This window comes from Schistocerca gregaria, chromosome X (genome assembly GCF_023897955.1).
Source record: "Schistocerca gregaria isolate iqSchGreg1 chromosome X, iqSchGreg1.2, whole genome shotgun sequence".
Classification (NCBI taxonomy): Eukaryota; Metazoa; Arthropoda; class Insecta; order Orthoptera; family Acrididae; genus Schistocerca; species Schistocerca gregaria.
In genome coordinates, this window is record NC_064931.1 from 654,791,509 (window position 1) to 654,814,639 (window position 23,131).

Genomic DNA, 23,131 nt, shown 5'->3' on the forward strand with positions numbered 1-23,131 from the left:
AAGCTAAACGATGTCAAAGTTAGCGTAAGGAGGGCTATGTGTGAAGCGTTCAGTGAATTCGAAAGTAAAATTCTATGCACAGACTTGACAGAAAATCCTAGGAAGTTCTGGTCTTACGTTAAATCAGTAAGTGGCTCGAAACAGCATATCCAGACACTCCGGGATGATGATGGCATTGAAGCAGAGGATGACACGCGTAAAGCGGAAATACTAAACACCTTTTTCCAAAGCTGTTACACAGAGGAAAACAGCACTGCAGTTCCTTCTCTAAATCCTCGCACAAACGAAAAAATGCTGACATCGAAATAAGTGACCAAGGAATAGAAAAGCAACTGGAATCACTCAACGGAGGAAAGTCCACTGGACCTGACGGGATACCAATTCGACTTTACACAGAGTACGCGAAAGAACTTGCCCCCCTTCTAACAGCCGTGTACCGCAAGTCCCTAGACTAATGGAAGGTTCCAAATGATTGGAAGAGAGCACAGTTAGTCCCAGTCTTCAAGAAGGGTCGTCGATCAGATGCGCAAAACTATAGACCTATATCTCTGACGTCGATCTGTTGTAGAATATTAGAACATGTTTTTTGCTCGCGTATCATGTCGTTTTCGGAAACCCAGAATCTACTCTGTAGGAATCAACATGGATTCCGGAAACAGCGATCGTGTTAGACCCAACTCGCTTTATTTGTTCATGAGACCCAGAAAATATTAGATACAGGCTCCCAGGTAGATGCTATTTTCCTTGACTTCCGTAAGGCGTTCGATACAGTTACGCACTGTCGCCTGATAAACAAAGTAAGAGCCTACGGAATATCAGACCAGCTGTGTGGCTGGATTGAGGAGTTTTTAGCAAACAGAACACAGCATGTTGATATCAATGGAGAGACGTCTACAGACGTCAAAGTAACTTCTGGCGTGCCACAGGGGAGTGTTATGGGACCATTGCTTTTCACAATATATATAAATGACCTAGTAGATAGTGACGGAAGTTTCACGCAGCTTTTCGCGGATGATGCTGTAGTATACAGAGAAGTTGCAGCATTAGAAAATTGTAGCGAAATGCAGTAAGATCTACAGCGGATAGGCACTTGGTGCAGGGAGTGGCAACTGACCCTTAACATAGACAAATGCAATGTATTGCGAATACATAGAAAGAAGGACCCTTTATTGTATGATTATATGATAGCGGAACAAACACTGGTAGCAGTTACTTCTGTAAAATATCTGGGAGTATGCGTACGGAACGATTTGAAGTGGAATGATCATATAAAATTAATTGTTGGTAAGGCGGGTACCAGGTTGAGGTTCATTGGGAGAGTCCTTAGAAAATGTAGTCCATCAACAAAGGAGGTGGTTTACAAAACACTCGTTCGACCTATACTTGAGTATTGCTCATCAGTGTGGGATCTGTACTAGATCGGGTTGACGGAGGAGACAGAGAAGATCCAAAGAAGAGCAGCACGTTTCGTCACAGGGTTATTTGGTAACCGTGATAGCGTTACGCAGATGATTAGCAAACTCAAGTGGCAGACTCTGCAAGAGAAGTGCTTTACATCGCAGTGTAGCTTGCTCGCCAGGTTTCGAGAGGGTGCTTTTCTGGATGAGGTATCGAATATACTGCTTCCCCCTACTTATACCTCCCGAGGAGATCACGAATGTAAAATTAGAGAGATTCGAGCGCGCACGGAGGCTTTCCGACAGTCGTTCTTCCCGCGAACCATACGCGACTGGAACAGAAAAGGGAGGTAATGACAGTGGGACGTAAAGTGCCCTCCGCCACACATCGCTGGGTGGCTTGCGGAGTATAAATGTAGATGGAGATGTAGATAGATAGTACTGCTGCCTTTGATAACTACAAGGAACCATATTTTGAAATAAAAATTTCTTCCGTATAAATTATTCATTTTATAGTTAATGTCAAATCACAAATTCAAAAATCCAATAGATGGATGTTTCGCAAGATATAAGAGATTGTACCATCATCGGCATGTAAAACACGTGTAGTGCAACTGAACGGAAATAAAGATAGACATTTAGTCGAATTTTCCAACAGTTGAGCGCGCAAATTTCGTGCATGTGAAATAACATGCTAGTATCAGACGAAAGAGCTAAGGAAAGGAAAGAAGGAAGATAAGGCTTTAACGTCCCGTCGACGACTAGGTAATTAGAGAGGGACAGGAAGGAAGTAGGTCGTGTTCTTTTTTTAGATAACATCCAGAAATGTTTCTTAGTTTGTCTAAGAAATCAAGGAAAACCTAATCCTGGAAGGTTGGACGGGGATTTGTAACATACCCTTCGCGAATACGAGTCCAGTGTCATTGCGCTCGGTGCGATAGTAAAAAGAAAAAAAAATACGAATACTGTCAAGTATCATGATAAAAGTGTAACCAATACGAAAGGGTGAAACAGGAAGGTAGCGAAGTATAATTTTGTGACTATTACCGCACGTAGCGGCAGCGATAGATTTCTTGCCACGTAAATATTAGACTAAACTAAACTAAATTCCTGAAACAGATCTTGATGACCAAGCGATGCCGACCGGGTGCCATGTCATCCGTGCCATGTGTCGTCATGCCTATGCGGTATGGAGGGCGATAGGGTCCGCACACCGCTCTCGCCGCGGTTGTCGATTATCAGATATTGTAGCCGCTCGTTCTCTTTCAAATGGCCTTCAGTTGGCATCATGTGTCTGAGTGTATCTAGTTCCAGTCCTCCCTCCAAGGAGGGAACTGAACTCAGGTCTTCCACATTAGAGTGATATGCGATTATCACGCAGCAACGTCGAATGATTCTCCTTCCCGGTGTGGCCGTGCTGTTCTAGGCGCTTCAGTCTGGAGCCGCGTGACCGCTTCGGCCGCAGGTTCGAATCCTGCCTCGGGCATGGATGTGTTTGATATCCTTAGGTTAGTTATGTTTAATTGGTTCTAAGTTCTAGGCGACTGATGACCTCATAAGTTAAGTCACATAGTGCTCAGAGCCATTTTCAAGCAATTAAAAAAATATGAAAAATAAAAATAAAAAGTATCCGTACGGGCATAAAGGTGGTTCATACTGTGAATAAATCTCGCTCGACTAGCAGAACAAGAATGAAAGTTAAGTGCAATATAATCCAAAACTCTGCTTCTAAAAATGAGATGTTGATTTACTTCTTACTTTACTTTTTACTTTACTATTTTCTAAAACATATCAGCCTTCGTCATTTACATGATACTCTTGTTCTGCAGCTGTTCAGTTTTCACAAGCTTCTTAACAACCGCCTTAGATTACTATCGACCGTATGGCCTTTTTTTGTTTCAAAAAGATGTATGCAACTGAAGTACAAGTTTTCCGGCGTAAATGATTTTGTTGTAAGATTCCAGGATATCTTCCATTGTCACTTGTACGTAGCATTCACCTATAACATCAAAATTATATGCAATGACCTTCACATACTTGCTTCTCTTCCAACGATAGGAAGTTACAGTTAACATTCTCGCTATAATTAATCACCATTGTGATTCGGGAAATCAGCTGAGCTTAATCGAGGAATTGCGAACCTCATTACGTCTGCACAAGCAATTCTGCATTGTATGCGATTTCTTCAAAAGCCGAACAGCGCCTGTGGTGGTTGAAAATATCACTATCTGGTAGAACTGGATAACAGAAACCCTTTACTAGCTATCAATGAAGATCGCATCAGAGTAGCATTTATCAGTTTTGAAGATTACTTCATTACGAAAAGTAACAAAGGAAAATAAAATTTACTGAAAACAGTGAAAAATTTGCAAATTAACAGAAATAAGTTATTCTGTAACATGTTTTCTTCTGCATCGTTTCCAGTAAAAAATTTGCTTAAATATGTCAAACAACTAGAGATGAAAATTGAAATTTAAACCTCTTTTTGATATGTTATGATTCTATATTAAAACGTATCAAAACTAATGGTCGCCGTTCGGAATACCCTTTCCGTGTAGGTATATCAAAAATAATTACAACTCTCAAGCGTTTAAAGGTTACCAAATAACTAAATTAAAGAAGGATAACGATCTACATCTACATCGACATGGACACTCTGCAAATCACATTTAAGGGCCTGGCAGAGGGTTCATCGAACCACCTTCACAATTTCTTATTAGTCCAACTTCGTATAGCGCACGGAAAGAACGAACACTTATATCTTTCCGTACGAGCTCTTATTTCCCTTATCTTATCATGGTGATCGTTTCCCCCAGGTAGGTCGGGGTCAAGAAAATATTTTCGCATTCGGAGGAGAAAGTTGGTGAATACAATTTCGTTAGAGGATTCCACCGCAACGAAAAAGGCTATTGATACACTATTCTGAGGTCATTACGTTACTGTGTGTCAGTCAAAAAATGCTAATTCATTAACATATTTAAGAAAATGAAACAGGAAACTCAAGTTTTTTTAGTTGTTGTATTGGAATGCAGTGCATAAGGAAGTGGCGAGCCAGAGAAATGCTGGACTACATACACTCCTGGAAATGGAAAAAAGAACACATTGACACCGGTGTGTCAGACCCACCATACTTGCTCCGGACACTGCGAGAGGGCTCTACAAGCAATGATCACACGCACGGCACAGCGGACACACCAGGAACCGCGGTGTTAGCCGTCGAATGGCGCTAGCTGCGCAGCATTTGTGTACCGCCGCCGTCAGTGTCAGCCAGTTTGCCGTGGCATATGGAGCTCCATCGCAGTCTTTAACACTGGTAGCATGCCGCGACAGCGTGGACGTGAACCGTATGTGCAGTTGACGGACTTTGAGCGAGGGCGTATAGTGGGCATGCGGGAGGCCGGGTGGACGTACCGCCGAATTGGTCAACACGTGGGGCGTGAGGTCTCCACAGTACATCGATGTTGTCGCCAGTGGTCGGCGGAAGGTGCACGTGCCCGTCGACCTGGGACCGGACCGCAGCGACGCACGGATGCACGCCAAGATCGTAGGATCCTACGTAGTGCCGTAGGGGACCGCACCGCCACTTCCCAGCAAATTAGGGACACTGTTGCTCCTGGGGTATCGGCGAGGACCATTCGCAACCGTCTCCATGAAGCTGGGCTACGGTCCCGCACACCGTTAGGCCGTCTTCCGCTCACGCCCCAACATCGTGCAGCCCGCCTCCAGTGGTGTCGCGACAGGCGTGGATGGAGGGACGAATGGAGACGTGTCGTCTTCAGCGATGAGAGTCGCTTCTGCCTTGGTGCCAATGATGGTCGTATGCGTGTTTGGCGCCGTGCAGGTGAGCGCCACAATCAGGACTGCATACGACCGAGGCACACAGGGCCAACACCCGGCATCATGGTGTGGGGAGCGATCTCCTACACTGGCCGTACACCTCTGGTGATCGTCGAGGGGACACTGAATAGTGCACGGTACATCCAAACCGTCATCGAACCCATCGTTCTACCAGGTGTAAGTCAACTACCATGGCCAGCAAGATCTCCGGATCTGTCCCCCATTGAGCATGTTTGGGACTGGATGAAGCGTCGTCTCACGCGGTCTGCACGTCCAGCACGAACGCTGGTCCAACTGAGGCGCCAGGTGGAAATGGCATGGCAAGCCGTTCCACAGGACTACATCCAGCATCTCTACGATCGTCTCCATGGGAGAATAGCAGCCTGCATTGCTGCTAAAGGTGGATATACACTGTACTAGTGCCGACATTGTGCATGCTCTGTTGCCTGTGTCTATGTGCCTGTGGTTCTGTCAGTGTGATCATCTGATGTATCTGACCCCAGGAATGTGTCAATAAAGTTTCCCCTTCCTGGGAAAATGAATTCACGGTGTTCTTATTTCAATTTCCAGGAGTGTAGTAGCAAATACAGGGTGGTTGTGATTAAACTTTCGCTACTTAAGCCAGTGCTAAGCGAAAACTATTTACTGTATCGGTATCCAGCTTTATAGGAATGATGGTTAGACTGTGAGCTGCAGGAATTGCATTGTTAGTAATGTTAGTGTCATGACTTGCCGTTAGGAGCCGTACTCGTACGGTGACGCATCAGTGTGCACTACAGTTGCAGTCAACATGCGTATGGGTACTGTGACGAGGGCTTTACTTCCAAAGCTGTTTTATCAAAACAACAGCAAGAGTGCTGCAACTCTTCGCTATAATCGACGCATTAAAGGAATACGGAGAAGTCCTCTTTCCACACCGGGAGTGAAAAATATGATTGAGATGTTCGAATGAACTGGCGATTTGGCAACTGCTTCTGGGAGAGGTCGACGGCCAACTGCGCCACAAATTCTTGAAGAAGTACTGTTTCAATAACTGAGAATGCTGGATGCAATATGCGATCTCCAAGCGGTCGGCCGGAGTGGCAGGTTCGAATCCTGCCTCGGGCATGGATGTGTGTGATGTCCTTAGGTTAATTAGGTTTAAGTAGTTCTAAGTTCTAGGGGATTCATGACCTCAGAAGTTAAGTCCCATAGTGCTCAGAGCCATTTGAACCATCTCCAAGCAGTGCACGAGCTGTGTCACGACATCTGCACATTCCTTGGCCCACCTTCGAAAAGTGCTGTGAACAATTGTGAAATGGTATCCATTTTGTCGTGGATGCAGATGGTTGTCATATTGAGCAACGTTTGTAATCTGGAACTTAAACATGGCACACAATTAAAAAGTGTTACCCTTTCATGCGGAAATTAAAATGTATTTCTTTCAATGGTTTATTCGTTATACCTCTTCCAAATGTCCTTACAAATGTTTTCACAAAGTTCCTGTGATCACTCGTTTTTGTGGGGGCACTCTCAAGTAGCGATAGTTTAATTATAACCACCCTCCAAGTGTGTATGGAAAAGGTTCACTTAGAAAGCCCGCATTGATTCGATATAAGGAGAGGATTTCTTCTTTAAACATGCTCATTTTGAAAGTAAAAATAAACTCTAGCGAAGTTTGCTTATTATGAGCGAGCTTGTTACGATGTTTACATTGGACTTCGTGGTATTACCGATAAGGAAAAAGGCTAACTGGGCTTTGGGCGGTAATGAGAAACATTCTACTTGCGGCGGTTTCCTGTTAACAGACATTGTAGCTAGCAGCTTCACTTCTTCAATCTTCATAAACAGCAAGCAAACAGACGTCAATAATTAGCAGAAGTCTGGAACCGAGCGACCGCTCCGGTCGCAGGTTCGAATCCTGCCTCTGGCATGGATGTGTGCATTGTCCTTAGGTTAGTTAGGTTTAATTAGTTCTAAGTTGTAGGCGACTGATGACCTCAGAAGTTAAGTCGCATAGTGCTCAGAGTCATTTGAACCATTTTTGAATTAGCAAAAATCTCTTAACTTGCTAATCGAAACGAATCTGTATTTCAGCCCTGTCAGGCAGATATCGGTTTCTTAAGTTGTGAATTTTGATAAGAGTTCCGAGTCTCATGGTGTGAATTTATGACATGCATTAAGTTAATGGAATGAAAGTTTCATATTGATAAAAGAGAACTAGAGCTAATGTTCAAACTTTTTGGGTTTATTTTGTTCTGTTCATTGATTTCAGCTTAGCTTTATTGAACTTTTCATTAATTTTTTTCTAATGGTGACATGAAGTATTTCTAAAATTAATATTATTTTATAATTCTTAGTATTCGCTGTTATTGTTTCAGTGTTATGCCCTGATAAGTGGATTAATGTTTCGCAGCTTTGTGTCTGTCTTTATGAACCTGAAAGCAAATTTGGACCAAATATTAAAAAATGAATTGTTTAGTTGCAAAAATCTAGTAATCGTCGTAGCAAAATCTGGAGAAAATGGGGGAGAATAATTTTCAATATTACATACGAAATATTTTGTTACCAGTTGCAGAAATTAATTCGTTGCTTTCGTTGGACTCTTGACCTGGACGTAACAACACCTGTCTTTACAAGGACGACGAAGAGACTTGTTATGGTTCGGATTCCACTCGGAAGTAATAGTGTGATTCAGTCTCTCGATAAAGAAATGTTTCCATAGTGTAAGCATTTTTCAGAAAATTGTCGGACGAATATAATTTCCAATAGTATTTTTACGTCAGTCATCTGTTCAGTGTCAGTTTGCATCGGCATGTTTTACGAAACTGATCAAGTATGCTTGCTACGCAACACTATATGCAGAAAGCCCACGATCATTTCTTACTCCATCCCAATACTGCCTAAATCAAACTAACGATTACAGTGATGTACCTGAATGACTTAATTTTTCTTTTATCAGGTGTGCCTGTTGTAAGAAAAATGGTTTCGTCATACATTTTTGTGACGACTGCAGGAACAGTCAACGAACTGTTTTATTGTTAGTTAAACAGACATTATTCAAAAACTATAAGATCTGTGCTGCAGGAATGGTTATACACAAATTATTCAAAAAATTAATGATTTGAAACATTTCTGGTATGATCTATGTGCTTAAAATTTGTGTGTGAGCACTTTGGAATTCGCGTTGCGCGGCGCTACGTTCTCGTGTCCGGCTTCGTTTGCTTATTCGCTGAGTCACGTGCTGGATAGGAGGGGCTGTACAAACTGCTGTTACAAGCGGTTTCTCGTACAGAAAACATTAGTAATTTTAAAATAAAAAAATACTTCTAGTGCGTCTTAGTAGCTAAAACTTTAGCAGTGCATTTCTGTCTCTGCTTTCTTCCTGTAAGAAAAATTTCAGGGTAGGTTTCGACATGTCGGATTGGAGCACTGCCTAGTAAGACTGTATGTCCTCTGTAAACGTAGAATTTTTGAGTTGCCTATCTATCCTCGCTGTCACAACGTATCTGTCGTAGTTACACTTGGTTGCCAACGTGTCACTGATGTCAGTGTAAGCAGCGGCACTACTCCCAACCAAATATCAGGCACGCATACCTGTAAGCATAACTGTTGAAATGGCTACAATTCAATTTTCAAAACACACATTCATTCAAGGACACACCTAAACTCAGCATCAACAGACCGTGATACAATATTCATAGCACGTGACAACTTGTTTTAAGTCCACTTGGAGCACAATACAGACCTCTAGGCAGCGTAGGCACACTAGAAGGGTAAACTTCTTTTTTCTTTCTTTATTGCATTTCATTTCCTCAGCAGGGCGGGCTGGCAGCAGCAAATGCGCTGCTCTTCAGCCGAAAGACATAGGACATACAATAGAAGATATTTAAAAATAACATAAAGAAGAAAATATGGTGTACATAGATATAAAAAAGGGGAACTTTATGGAAGACAATAGACAAAAAGGGGGTGACTGTAAAACGGAGATAAAAACCGTAAAAATGAAGCGCACACAAAATCCACACACTGGGACAATTAAAAGACCACAAGACGGAGTATGACCGGAGCATAAAAGTATCGGCGGAAGGGGTAGCACATAACAATCACTGACAGTAACATTATGTAAAAGTCCAGCACACAATTAAAATCACAGCACTCGTCGCACAAGAGAACAGCACCAAACACAACACTGACGTTGCACACTGATGACGATGAGCAAAACACAGGATCTGCCAGGGGCATGGAGGTGAGGGAGAAGGGAAGAGGGGTGGGAGGGGGGGGTAGAGGGGGGGGAGACGGGCGGGGGCGCGTCGAAGAGAACTGGGGAGGGAAGGATGTGGGAGGGACACAGCTGAGGAGGGGGTGCAGGGACTCAGGGGGAGAAAGGAGGGAAATCCGCTCTGGGAGAATAAGGGGAAAGGGTGAACGGCGATGACTCGAGCTGTAGCGACGACAGCGACTGGAACTTCGGAGCACACTCTAGAACAGGGCTTCCCACCTTTCCAGCTGGCGGACCCCTTCTTCAGTCGAAAATCCATGGCGGGCCCCTAGTCAGTCAAGAGTACAGTAACTTTAAATTTCAGAGCGAAACCCATGGGAACTGAGAGTTTCTTAATGCAAGTGCCATGTTCAGAATGACCCCCCTTCCCGAAGTATCAATAGTCTTTGGTTTAGAGATGAATGAAAACAACTTGAAATTAGCGATCCAATTATGAGATTTTCTGCAATGGTATGAGCTTTGCTTGTTTCTGCCACTCGATAACTAACCAAGAAAGAAGCTTTTAATGAATTTGCATTAATTGTTTTTGCAAGAGTTTTCATGCAATGCTGAGAAGCAACTAGTTCAGCACTCTTCCTTTTAAATAAATCGATGTCCTTAGCCTGGAAACCCGGATGAGTACCTTCAAAATGACGGCGCAATTTAACTGTAACCATTGAACTGTTCGTAAGGACGGGCGCACAAATAACACACTGAGCTTTACCCTCCTTTGTCTCCATAAAGCCCATTTCTAAATAGTTTTCGTTGTACTTACGCTTCTTGGTTATTCCACTTCCACAGGATATTCTAACGAATGGAGTACTTGTACCGTTTTCACATAATAAATCCGGCTGTGGAGCTTCTTGTGATTGTTCTTCCTGTGGTCGTCCTCCCTCCTCATTCAGTTCAACTGGAAACTTCCTTTGTTGTGAAGGCGATGGAAAACACTGCACCCTACTTCAATGATCCTGACTTCAGCCACCGACCCATGTTAAAAGTAATAAACTGGTCAAAAATCGACTTACGAAATAGGTAGTGCACTGACAAAGCAAGTTTAACATTTAGTGATGCCTGGGGCCGCATACGTGCCAGCGAGCGCTGTGATTGGTCGACAAAGCTCGCTCTGCGCATGCGTAAAAGGTTTCAGTGCACCTAGCGCCGCGAGCCGGCGCACAAACGACTCCCGTATTCTTGCGAAACAGTCGATCACAGAAGCCACATTCTTCGGCACTAAACTGTGTATGCGTTCTCACTTAGGAACCACAGAGGTTGCTTGGGAATACGACCTGGAGTAAAAGTACACATGTTTCTCACACGAAAAAAATAGTGATGAATTTGATTTTCACATTTTTATTCAATAATTTTACTCATTATTTTACACGATTTCGTGAAAGGTGGCCGTGGACCCACTATAAACAACCGGCGGACCCTTAAAGGGTCCGCGGATCACACGTTGGGAAGCCCTGCTCTAGAAGATACTGTACGGGGACAGTCCCAGGACCAAATGCGGAGGAACTCTCCCGGATTAACCGCGGAGCATGTCTTATATCCTGGTGCAGAGTGATACTACAGCTCCGAACTATTTGCTTCACGTGATGTGTGTCGTGGAATGTAGTTCCATGCTGCTAGCAACCTGTGCAGCCGGCCGTTTTAAGTCGCTGGGAACTTACTTCGCCTGGACGTGCAGGCGGCCCCTACACCCTCTCTGTCTGGAGGGAAGTCTATCATTTCAGGGTTGCGCCTCGCGGTCACGACAGTGTCACCTCAAGAATACTGTTCACGTACACTGGTGTGCAAAACTTAAGGACGAATGTAACTTTCGCATGATGTGTCATTGCCTAGTAAAATGACTCAACGAACCTTGGGCCATACATAGAAAGAAATACTACAGTACAAGAGGTAAGTGAAGGACATACGCCATGAGACGAACAGAAATGACACTTTTGTTCTAAGACAATAATTAAACTGAAGTCACCGCTATTTATGATCACCCCGTCGACATTACAAAAGGTTTGATATGGTTCTTGATAGAGAGTGTAATCCGCAGAGACGGCAATGCATCTTGTGCAACGTGCTCCCATACTGGGCACCAGATTAGTAAGGAGTTACTGTGACAGAACGTTACATTCCTCCACGGTTGAAAACTGCTGGATGGTCGTTGGTGCACGTGGGCGTGCTGCAATAAGTTGCCCCAACTCATCCGACACGTGCTCGATAGGATTTAAGTAGGCGATCCGGCAGGCCAGTCCATTGGCAGAATGTCCTCCTGTTCCAAGTGCTCTTCCACTTGCACTATCCGATACGGTCGTGCATTGTCATCTATAAAGTCCGAATGCACCCCTGAAAAGACCCAAAGGGAGAAGAAGTAAAGCACTCCGTCTTCAGGCCACAAGTGGCCCATCGGGACCATCCGACCGCCGTGTCATCCTCAGCTGAGAATGCGGATAGGACGGGCGTGTGGTCAGCACACCGCTCTCCCGGTCGTTACGGTGGTTTTCTTTGACCGGAGCCGCTACTATTCGGTCGAGTAGCTCCTCAATTGGCATCACGAGGCTGAGTGCACTCCGAAAAATGGCTACAGCGCATGGCGGCTGGATGGTCGCCCATCCACGTGCCGGCCACGCCCAACAGCGCTTAACTTCGGTGATCTCACGGGAACCGGTGTATCCACTGTGGCAAGGTCGTTGCCAAAGGGAGAAGGAGTACGGAGTCACAAAGTCGTTGAATGGTGAGTGTACTATGCACAAAGATCTGGAGATCAGTAAGCCCATGGAACATTATGCCTTACCATACCATGACATCTAGATCAGCAAAACGATCATGTTCGACACTGTTCCTGGGTACATTATATGTTCTAATCTCTAACCGTAACAGCGTACGTCCAGAGTCACTACTCAGAATGAAACTCCTCGCATCCTAGAAGAACATGCGGCCCCCTCCTCGTTGGTCCAATCCCTCCACTGTTATCACTATCGCAACAGGTGCCGGAGATGTGCGGATGTCGATGGATCAAAACTTACTGGTCATTTGACAAAGATACCGCCCCCGTGCAGTTGCCGTGCCACTGCTGACCGCGAGATTGCGTACACTGCAGGCTTCGTAAATATGGTTGCAAATGCACCCCTTGTTCTTGCCTGTAGCACAATGTAGCGCTCATCTCCTTGTGTAACTGACCATGGTCGACCAATTCCTCTTCTTCTGGGAGCAATGCCTGTGGTTTGGGTCGCTCCCCATGCTGAGAGCAATGACAAACTCCTGGGCTATACTCATCATACCTTATGCGTCTTCGAGTTTACCGACAATTCTTCTCCTTATGAAGTCATCCAGACGTTGTCTTCGTACCATGTTGTAATGGAGAACACAACAGTGCACCGCAACTACTCGATGATTGACACACAGTGTCTTTTTACTTTTCCCGTGTCTTCAGCTGTCATGTGTTGAAGCGACAGCCCCATTTGGCACTACAGTCGCGCTGTTCTGACGTTATGTGACGTCCATCTTTCTGTACACGGCCTAGAGTCCTATGGTAACATGCCCCCACACTTCCATTCATTTCCACCTAGTACTTAATATGTTATGTTAGTTTATCTAGCTCGTCCTTAAGTTTTAAGGAGAAGTTTAGTTTAGTGCTGCTAGCGATCTCTGCAGCCGGCCTATCCAAGTTGCTGGCGAACTCACTTAGGCTGCCCCTTCACCATTCATATCTGGAGGGTTGCCACTCAGGGTAACAGCAGCGTCACCTCATTTTTTTTTCCTTTATTGTATTTCGATTTCCCCCCAGAGGGGAAGGGGGCTGGCAGCAGCGTAATACGGTGCTCTGCAGCCTAGAGATAAAGTTAAAAAACATAATGAGGAAATATAACAATAAAAACAGGTGATAAACTGTAAATGTTTAAAGCGAACATGGTGTAAAGTTGCGAAGAAGATATAAAAACATAGGGTGGGCGAAGCTGATTAAAACACATAGTAGATAGGCAGGAACAATTAAAAAACAAGGCGACTGTCGGGTTTCTGTTCACAACACTTACAAAGGGGAAGACACAACATGGAACACTCACGGAAAACACTGCACTATAGAGTACAAATGTATATGGGGAAGGGGGGGGGGGGAGGAGGACCCGGGCATATGAGAGGGAAAAAAGGGGGGGAGGAGAGGAAAAGCAAAAAAGGGGGAGCCGACGGAGGGAGAGGACACAGAAAAGGGGGGAGCAGGGCGGACACGTGGAGTGAGGAAGGCAGAGGAGGAGGAAGCAAAAGGTCTTGGGGCAGAGAAAGGAATCCAAGAGATGGTAGGTGGTGAAAGGAAACATGATGGAAGGGGGGAGGGGGCCTGGGAAAAGGACAGAGGGAGGGAGGGGGAGGTGAGGGTCAGAGTTGATAGGAGGGATAAATGGAGGGAGAGAGGGCATCATCTGGGAGGGGGAGATGGCAGAAGCCACTGTGGGAGAGGAGATGAAGTGTGTAGAGGTGGATGGTAGGGGGACACAACGGTGAAGGTGCGACACTGGGCGGGGGTTGGTGAGGAGAGGAGCAACTAGGGGATGGGGGGGGGGGGGGGGGGATCAAGTTGTTGCGACGTGTAGAGGACTCGGATATGTTCGAGGAAAAGGAGCAGATGGGGGAAAGGAATCAGATCATAGAGGATCCACATAGGGGATTGCAGGTGTATACAGAAGGTGAGGCGGAGTGCATGGCACTCGAGGATCTGGAGGGAGGGGCGGATATCCAGGTGAGACTGGCATAACAGAGGATGGGATGGAGTAAGGATTTGTAGGTGTGGAGGATGGTAGAGGGCTTCAACCCCCATGTACAGCCAGAGAGGAGTTTAAGGAGACAGAGACGGTTGTTGGGCGTTGGATTAGATAGAGAGGAGATGAGGGATCCAGGTGAGGCGATAGTCAGTGGTGAGTCCAAGGCAGGTGCGTGTGGGGAAGAGGGGGACAGGACGGGTGCAGATGGTAAGAGAAAATCAAGGAGCTCGAAGGAGCCAATGGTCAAACCTATGATGATTGCATGAGTCTGGGAAGGATTGATTTTGAGGAGCCACCATGTGGCAAAAAGGTCAAGGCGATTCTGGGGAAGGCATTGGGACCGTTGAAGGGCAGGAGCGAGGGGAAGGAAGGCGGTGTCATCGGCATACTGCAGGAGGTGGACGGGAAGGGGGGGGGGGGGGTTTGGGGCATATCAGTTGTGTACAGGAGGTAGATGAGAGGGAGAGGACAGGGCCCTGGGGTCCACCTGCGGAGAGATAGAAGGTGCGGTAATCGGCGTTATTCATCTCCTAGACACTGTTCTGCCTATACGTAGTTTTTCTTCCCGTGCCGCATACGAGAGCAACGCGAAATTTATGGTCTAGCAATAGAGTGCTTTAGGGGGCAGAATCAATATTTTTCCGACATAGCTCCGTATTAGAGCAATGCTCATTGTCCTACGTTTATGCAACGATTAGATTCAACCTCTGAAGTCCGACTGTGGAGGATTTGCAAAATACCACTCTCCTTCTACCATATCAATTCATTGGACGCAAAATATTTTCCAGCTAAAACGTTTTTTTTTTTCACTTGATTGCGTACATAAATTGTTGAATGGGATTCGTAGTTCAAATTCCTCAATTTTCCCATTGTCGTGACACAGAGGCTCCGATAGTCATTCTTCCACTGTATAATCCGCGAACGGAATAGGAAACCCTACGTCAGGTCTTGAGAACTTTCGATGATTACCATTAGCCAAGTCTTTCGCTGCCAATGGCGTCATTTAGATGCAATATGGATGGGCATGTGGTCATGATACTGCTATTCCAGCCATCATCGTCTTTCCAGACGTCGCAGCCTCTGCTTCTCATTCAAGCGGCTCCTCTGTGAGCACCACGAAGCTGAGGGCTTTCCTCCCACCTTTTCCCGTTTCAGTCCTTCTGCCAGGGAAAGAATCCCTAGCGTACCAGTAACTGAACTTGACAATCAACACTGCAGGCCGCTCAGCCACGGAGGCTGACGAGTAGGAAGGGAAGAAAACTAATCTGGCGCAACATGAAACTTCCCTCACACACCGTATGGTAGTCTGCAGAGTACAACTGTAGATGTAGTCAAAGCACAATCGCGAGGAAAGATTATTATTTTTATTTCAGGTGTATTTGTACGTTTTTTGTCATCAGTTTGTTCCACAAAGCTCGATCTTTATTGTACACTCTACAATGTAGTCAATAACGAGAATCGCTCTGACATAACAGGAAATTCTTATCGCCTTGTTTCTGTCATATGAAGTTAATTTAGAATTTTATGGAGCATAGTCACGGGCTTCCATGCACTGCTGTGATTGCTATTCCGTTTCCTTTGTGAAGTGATGAATCCACGTTTCATCGTTAATAAACAATCGGTCCAAATGTTTTTGAGAAATTTACTTTCGAATCTGGAACCAATAAATGGGGCTCGTTCTCGTAAATAGTTATTGAAGTTATATACCTAGCAAAGTGGCGCAGTGGTAAGACATTGGAGTCATATTCGTGCTGGCGGTGGTTCAAATCCCCGTCTGGACGCCTAGATTTTGGTTTTACGCGAAAGACAAGATGGTTCTTTTGAATAAGACGTGGTAAATTTCCTTTCCCATCCTTTCTCACTCTCAAGGTGTACTCCGTCCCTAACGACGTCATCGTCGACGGGAGGTTAAACACTAAACTTCCTTTAATTTCTTTAAAGCAGAATAAACCAGCCTTTCTTCAGATATGCATATTTGTTAACTGTTTCATTCATCATTGATAGCCAGTCGTCCATTGCTGTGTTTTTTACTTCTTCAACGTTGTCACTGGTTTATCTGTCGTGAAGCATACAATAGTCTCATGAATCGGAACTGAAAATGTTACGCCACCAGTTGTCAAATGTGTGATGTATCTAGCACAACATATTTCGATACTACGTTATCCCATTATCACATGTTATAAAACAAGGAAACCAAGGAACAAATCGTAATACTGTACGTACTGATAACCGTATAAAAACATTTATATCGTCCTCTGGTATAACACACCATAAAACTTCTATGCCATTACTGACTATCATGAAATCTGTGAACATCACGTGTCAAGTCGTGGTAAATTCTGAAAATCAATAATAACCTATGTTGCAACCTATGCGTCCATACAGAATTGTCATGTAAAACAGAAAACCTAAAGGCGCTAATTCGAATAAATTGGTGGCTACCTCCCATGGCGCGCATCGCTAAAGTGAGCCCAGTGTATCACGGGGAGGTTTAGTATTGACATTTAGAGAGAATACTTTCCCGGTAGAGTCGGACAGCGTATTACTTAACCCCCACACACACACATCTGGTCAAATGACCACGATTAGATTAATTCGAGAACTAGAGTTAAGTCGGCCGGAGTGGCCGAGCGGTTCTAGGTGCTTCAGTCTGGAACCGCGCGGCCGCTGCGCTCGCAGGTTCGAATCCTGCTTCTGGCATGGATGTGTGTGATGTCCTTAGGTTAGTTAGGTGTAAGTAGTTCTAAGTTCTAGGGGACTGATGACCTAAGATGTTAAGTCCCATAGTGTTCATAGCCATTTGAACCATTTGAACTAGAGCTAATACAGAGGCTTACCGACGATCATTCTTCCCACACACTTTTCACGAGTCTTCTAATCCAACATTAATAGTGTGCTACTTGACACAGTCTCGTCGATTAAATTCGATTAAATATCTAGGCGTAATGTTGCAAACCGATAAGAAATGGAACGAGTATGTAAGGACTGTAGTAAACTTCGGTTTGTTGCGAGGATTGTAGGAAAGTGTAGTTCATCTATAAAAGAGACCACATGTAGGATGTCAGTGCAACCCGTCCTTCAGGACTGCTCGAGTGTTTGTGATCCACACCAGCTCAGATTGAACAAGGACATCGAAGCAATTCAGAGGGGGTTGCAATATTTGTCACCGGTAAGTTCGAACAACAGATAAGTATTACGTAGATGCCTCGGTAACTCAAATGGGAATCCATGGAGGGATTTTAAGAAGAAGTATTGAGAACATTTAAAGAACCGGCATTTGAAGCAACTCCAGAACGATTTTACTGCCACCAGCGTATATTTCCCATGAGGACCAAGAAGGTAAGACAAATTAGGGTTCGTAAGCAGGCGATTAGACAGTAATTTTTCCCCTCGTTCTGTTTTCGAGTTGAAAAGGAAAGGAAATGACTAGTTATCGTATGGGCCACCCTCCGCCATGGTGGCTTGCGGAGTATGTATGTAGATGTAGATCAGTTAGTGGCACCAGAAGTACACTCCGTCACACACCGTCAGGAGGCTTGCAGAGTACTGATGTAACATGGATACTTCTGTTTTCTCATTTAACACCATGACGCGTTTCTATCTTAAAGCGCATTTCTGAATCCACTTTAACGATGCCCTCCCTGTGAAGCAGCCACCAATTTATTGAAATATGTTTTCTGTTGGCCATTCTTTATAGATGTACATGTTGTAATATAGTGAAAGTGAAATGTGATGTGACAAATGGCTAAACAACACCTGATTCGGCTAACTGGAGCATGAAGACCAGCAAATACATCTCCAGAAACACATATATGTGTTAGCAGTGCTGGAAATCGCCACTGATGATGCTTCCCAAATAAATGAAGCGAAACGCGTATAGCAACAAACAAACTGCCTTCATTTAGTTGCATAGACGGCACATACCTCCACGAATGTTGTAATATAGTTTTAGTATTGATTTTTAGAATTTACTAGGACGTGACACGTAATCTTCATAGATTTTATGACACATGGTAGCATCTTCGGGGCCGTAACACATGCGTAGCAGGGACGTACTATCGTTCTTAGGTAAAAGCGGCTGCCTTATTTAACAACCGCATCTTGAGTGTATAACATGACAATGAGATGTTCTAAGAAGTGTTTTATGTTTGACATTGTACATTTGCTGCTGGGTTTTTGTTTTTGACGGTGCCTACTGGCATAGCAGCTTTAAGGAATTTTCTGGCCACGACGTTGTTCTCGTCTTGTGGCTACAGTAAACACCAGAGTCGGTTTCCTGTATCCGGGAAAGGAGGTTTTCTTGAGATTTTTGGAAGACCGTTCTTTCCCAAATACTTCTAAATGTACTCAGGCGTTGACCTAAGATGTTGTCTCAAGGCTGTGTGATTTTCCCAGGATGCCAGTTGTTTCCAGCACTTGTTGGAAAACAACTTTTGAAAAGCGCTGGCAGCAAGCACCTTTTTGCGGTGGAGTGTTATTGGGGTCAGCAGAAAATAGCCCATGAAATCATCAGCGTACGGCTATTCAGTGTAATCGGGCAGAGGGTCTGGATGTTAAATAATACCGTGGAGCGGTCTGGAGCTGGTAATTTTCAGGATCGGCCGTTAGTCCTCGGGCACCGTAGGGGACAATGTCCTGTCCTCTTTAGGCTGGAGTTGGTGTTTTAAAGTGTTTTACTTTCTGAAGTAGATAGTTCATCATTCTTCGGGATCAAGCAAGCTATTCTTGAAACACAGATGGACAGGAATCTGAAATGAGCCTCCGTGAACGAGTGTGGAATCCTGTTTAATCCTTTCCAGTTTTCCTAAAGGAGTGTTGCCATTTGGAGGGCGTCCACATGTTAATAAGCAGAGACTTTACACTTGATTGTGAATCCTGTACATAGTCAGATATGCCGTTCAATGAAAAAAATTGACTTGGCTAGGTCTAACTGAATGCAACAAACTCCGTTTGTGTCTGCGGAGATTTGAGGGGGTGTCTTTGGGTGACTTTTTATTTATTGACTTTAAACTGTATTCGTGTTTTTGTTTGTTATGTAGAAGTTTCTAGGAGCCAGTTGGAGGCAGTGTATGAACTGTTGGCGGTGTGCATTTTCCAGTCAAGCGGCCGGATTTCGGAGGCTTCGTTAAAGTAGTTACTTAGTTGCAGGGTTTCGAGGCTGTGAGAAATTTAACCGTGTATAGCGCGACAAACCGGGGCTTGTGACTCTTATTTAGACTGAGTTTGTAAGTGTAAGACAGCAGAGAATTGGTAAAGGCCTGCCAAGTGTGCCAATAAACACTTTCGAGTAAATCTGTGGACCTATACAGAGTTTAACAAAAATGTGTGGCCAAACATTCAGGAGACATTCCCAAACATGGAAGAATAAAATGTGGTATATGGACATGGGTACGGAGCTGCTTTATTTCCATATTAGAGCTCATTTTCTATTTCTTTTCATAACCTCATTAATCACGGAAAACACAACTGGTTTGAATCATACTTAAGAAAGAGAATGCAAAGAGTTGTACTGAATAATTCATACAATGTTGCACGGAGAAAAAATTTTAGTGACAAGGGAAAAAAAATCACGAAATTTGTCCTACAAGGTTCCGTTGTGGGTCCACTCCTATTCCTCATTATGGGTTGTCGAGAATCCTTAGGAAATTGTCCAGTTATGTCGTCAACAAAGATGTTCTGTCAACGTCTGAGCCGGCATTGTTGGTAAATGTTTGTTGGCGCCTCAGGTTCATAGCTCAGGCTCATCGGAGAAACTTACCACTCTTTCTTAGAGAATATTCTACGTGTTCTGCTAGGATATGTACCTTTACGGGTGCAACAAAACATTTACTTCATGCACGATGGAGCTCCTCTTAATTTCAGTGCCAATGTTGGTAGGCTTCTAAAACACAATTCCTTGACCTCCACGCTCTCTGGAGCTAAACCCATTACACTTTTATTTCCGAGGGCTTTTGATAGCTTTTGCGTATGGAACACCGGTACAAGACGTACAGAGTCTTGGCGATGGTATTGTGGAAGGCCGTGAAATAATACGTAATTCTCCAGAGGTACATCAGTACATCACGGAATTCAATACAACGGCTGGTTAATGCATGTATCCTTGATAACGGAGGGTATTTTGAACAGTTCATTTAGGAAAGAGATTCACACTGTGCTGATACTTTCTTTTCCTATACATTTCCCATGATTAATGCGCTGAAGAGTAGTATAAAACGAGCCCTGAGATGGAAATAACGCGTTTCCACACCCGTATACACATAGCATGTTTTCTTCCTGAAAGATTGGCAATAACTTTTTGTCACACTGTGTCGCGTAGTTTGTCATCGTAAAGAGTGTGTGGCTACTGAGAGCAACGTCACGGAAGCTACGAGGACGGACGAAAGGAGCGTTTCAAGTAGTTACATTATTAAAAAGTCTTTATCGTGGATTAGTTTCGAAAGAACTACAGCCACACTGGATTTTACCACTCATGTCTTCGCCGTTTAAAATAAATGAGCGCACTCTTTGTAGATACCGAAGTCTGTACTGATAGCCGTTGGTAATAAACCGTCAAAAATAAATTAATTTTATGGATCGCTATTCGATTTTATCAATTTGAACGAAAGGCATACAATACGAATACGTTAATAAGGCGTGTAAAGAAATTATTCCGTTGATCAAAATCATACGAGGGTGAGTCAAAAGAAAAACTTAAATTTGTAATAACAAATCGAAATTTCGCGCCGTTATCCTGTAAGTTGGTAAGCGTGCTACAAACAGCGTGCAGAGTAGTCTGTAGGTGGCAGCATAGTGCAGATGCACACATACCGTCGCAGTATCAGTATAAAGATGGCCCCCACACTTATGACTTGCACCAGGGAAGAACAGCTTTCTGTTATTCGGTTTTTCCGTAGTGAAGATGTGAAACCTATTGACATTCATCGACGAATGAAAGTTCAGTACAGTGATGCATGTTTGTCGCTGCAGCAAGTCTACGAATGGAGTAGGAAGTTCGCAAATGGTGTGACCAGTGGAAGATGCTCCTCGTCCAAGGTCAGGCACAACGAGTTGTGACTCCACAGAATATTGCAGCAGTTGAAGCCATAGTGAAGGAAAACCGCCGAGTGACACTGAATGACATTGCAGCAAGTTTACAGATTAGTCATGGGTCAGCACACCACACTGTGCATGCCGGCAGGGGTGGCCGAGCGGTTCTAGGCGCTACTGTCTGGAACCGCTACAGTCGCAGGTTCGAATCCTGCCTCGGGCATGGATGGGTGTGACTTCCTTAGGTTAGTTAGGTTTAAGTAGTTCTAAGTTCTAGGGGACTGATGACCTCAGAAGTTAAGTCCCATAGTGCTCAGAGCCATTTGAAGCACATTGTGCATGATGTGCTCCAGTTTCATCAAGTGTCTGCAAGATGGGTGCCACGGCAGCTGACTCCTGAAATGAGAGAACGACATGTTGATACTTGTGAAGACCTTCTTCGGCGCTTTGAACGAGAAGGTGATGGCTTCCTTGCAAGAATCGTTACGGGGGACGAAACCTGGGTTCACTTCCACCAGCCGGAACCGAAGAGAGCGGGCAAGGAACGGCGCCATTCCTCATCACCAAAACCAAAGAAAATTCGAACAGAACCATCAGCAGGGAAGGTTATGCTGACTCTCTTTTGGGACGAAAAAGGCGTCATTTTGGAGCATTACATGCCTAGACGGACCATTGTCACCAGTGCATCATACACAGATCTAAAAAATCGTCTGCGGCCTGCCATCAAATCAAAGCGACGTGGATTGCTGTCAGCAGGTGTCCTTTTGCAACATGACATTGCAAGGCCCCACACTGCCCGTACAACAGTTGCAACAATCACAGACCTGCATTTGGAGTGTCTTCCTCATCCACCGTACTCACCAGACCTTGTCCCAAGTGATTTCCATATGTTTGGACCACTCAAAGACGCAATGGGAGGAAAGAAGTTCCGTTCTGATGAAGAGGTACGCCACGCAGTGCATGAGTGGTTGCGCGGACTACCAAAAGATTTTTTTTTGTAAAGAAATTTACGCACTTTGTAAGCGCTGGAGGACTTACATTGAGCGTGGGGGAGATTATGTTGAAAAGTGATACAGCTTTGTACCACTTCTGCACAATAAATAATATTTTAAAAAAATTAAGGTTTTCATTTGACTCACCCTCGTATTTGGCTTGAGTGACTGTGCAACATGTACCAACGTAACGAAACCAAAATGTTAACACCATGTGTGTGCCAGGCCGCTAACTTTCGCTGTCGCTGTAGGTAGAAAAGGAAAAGAGAGTTAGAGAGAGAGGAACTGACCCCCGGCATGACGACGCGCTCCACGTCGGCCATGATGTCCTCCCAAGGCTCCGGCTCCTGCGGCGCGTGCTCCGGAACCAACTCGCGCAGGTAACCGGGCTGCACGGCCGGGTAGACGCGCCGCTCGCGGATGTGCTCCAGGTAGTCCGCTATGTAGTCCACCATCTCCTTGCCTGCACACAGTATGAAAACATTGTATTGTATTGTATGTGAACCAGGGACCTAGAAACGACGGAGAGGCTCCGTCCCCGCCGCAGCCTCAGTGGTCCACAACCCCACGACGACTACCGCAGTCCACTTCACCCCTCCGCCGCTCCACACCGAATCCAGTGTTTTTGTTCAGTTCAGCTCCCGGTGGACTCCCCAGGGAACGCCTCACACCAGACGAGTGTAACCCCTATGTTTGCGTGGTAGAGTAACGGTGGTGTACGCGTATGTGGAGAACTTGTTTGCGCAGCAATTGCCGACATAGTGTAACTGAGGCGGACTAGGGGTAACCAGCCCGAATTCGCAGAAGCAGATGGAAAGCCGCCTAAAAACCATCCACAGACTCGACACAAATTCGTCGGGTGGATTCGTGTCGGGGACCAGGCGCTCC

The 23,131-nt window shown here is 44.9% G+C and overlaps 1 protein-coding gene across 2 annotated transcripts in view; it reads right to left on the minus strand.

Moving 5' to 3' along the window:
* Nucleotides 1–23,131, minus strand: part of LOC126297689 (histidine decarboxylase) — a 393,180-nt gene that overhangs the window by 208,718 nt on the left and 161,331 nt on the right. For both annotated transcript variants that reach the window (XM_049988805.1, XM_049988804.1), the window contains exon 3: nucleotides 22,534–22,706. In XM_049988805.1, coding sequence (XP_049844762.1) covers nucleotides 22,534–22,706 — 173 coding nt within the window. The remainder of the gene's footprint in view (nucleotides 1–22,533; nucleotides 22,707–23,131) is intronic.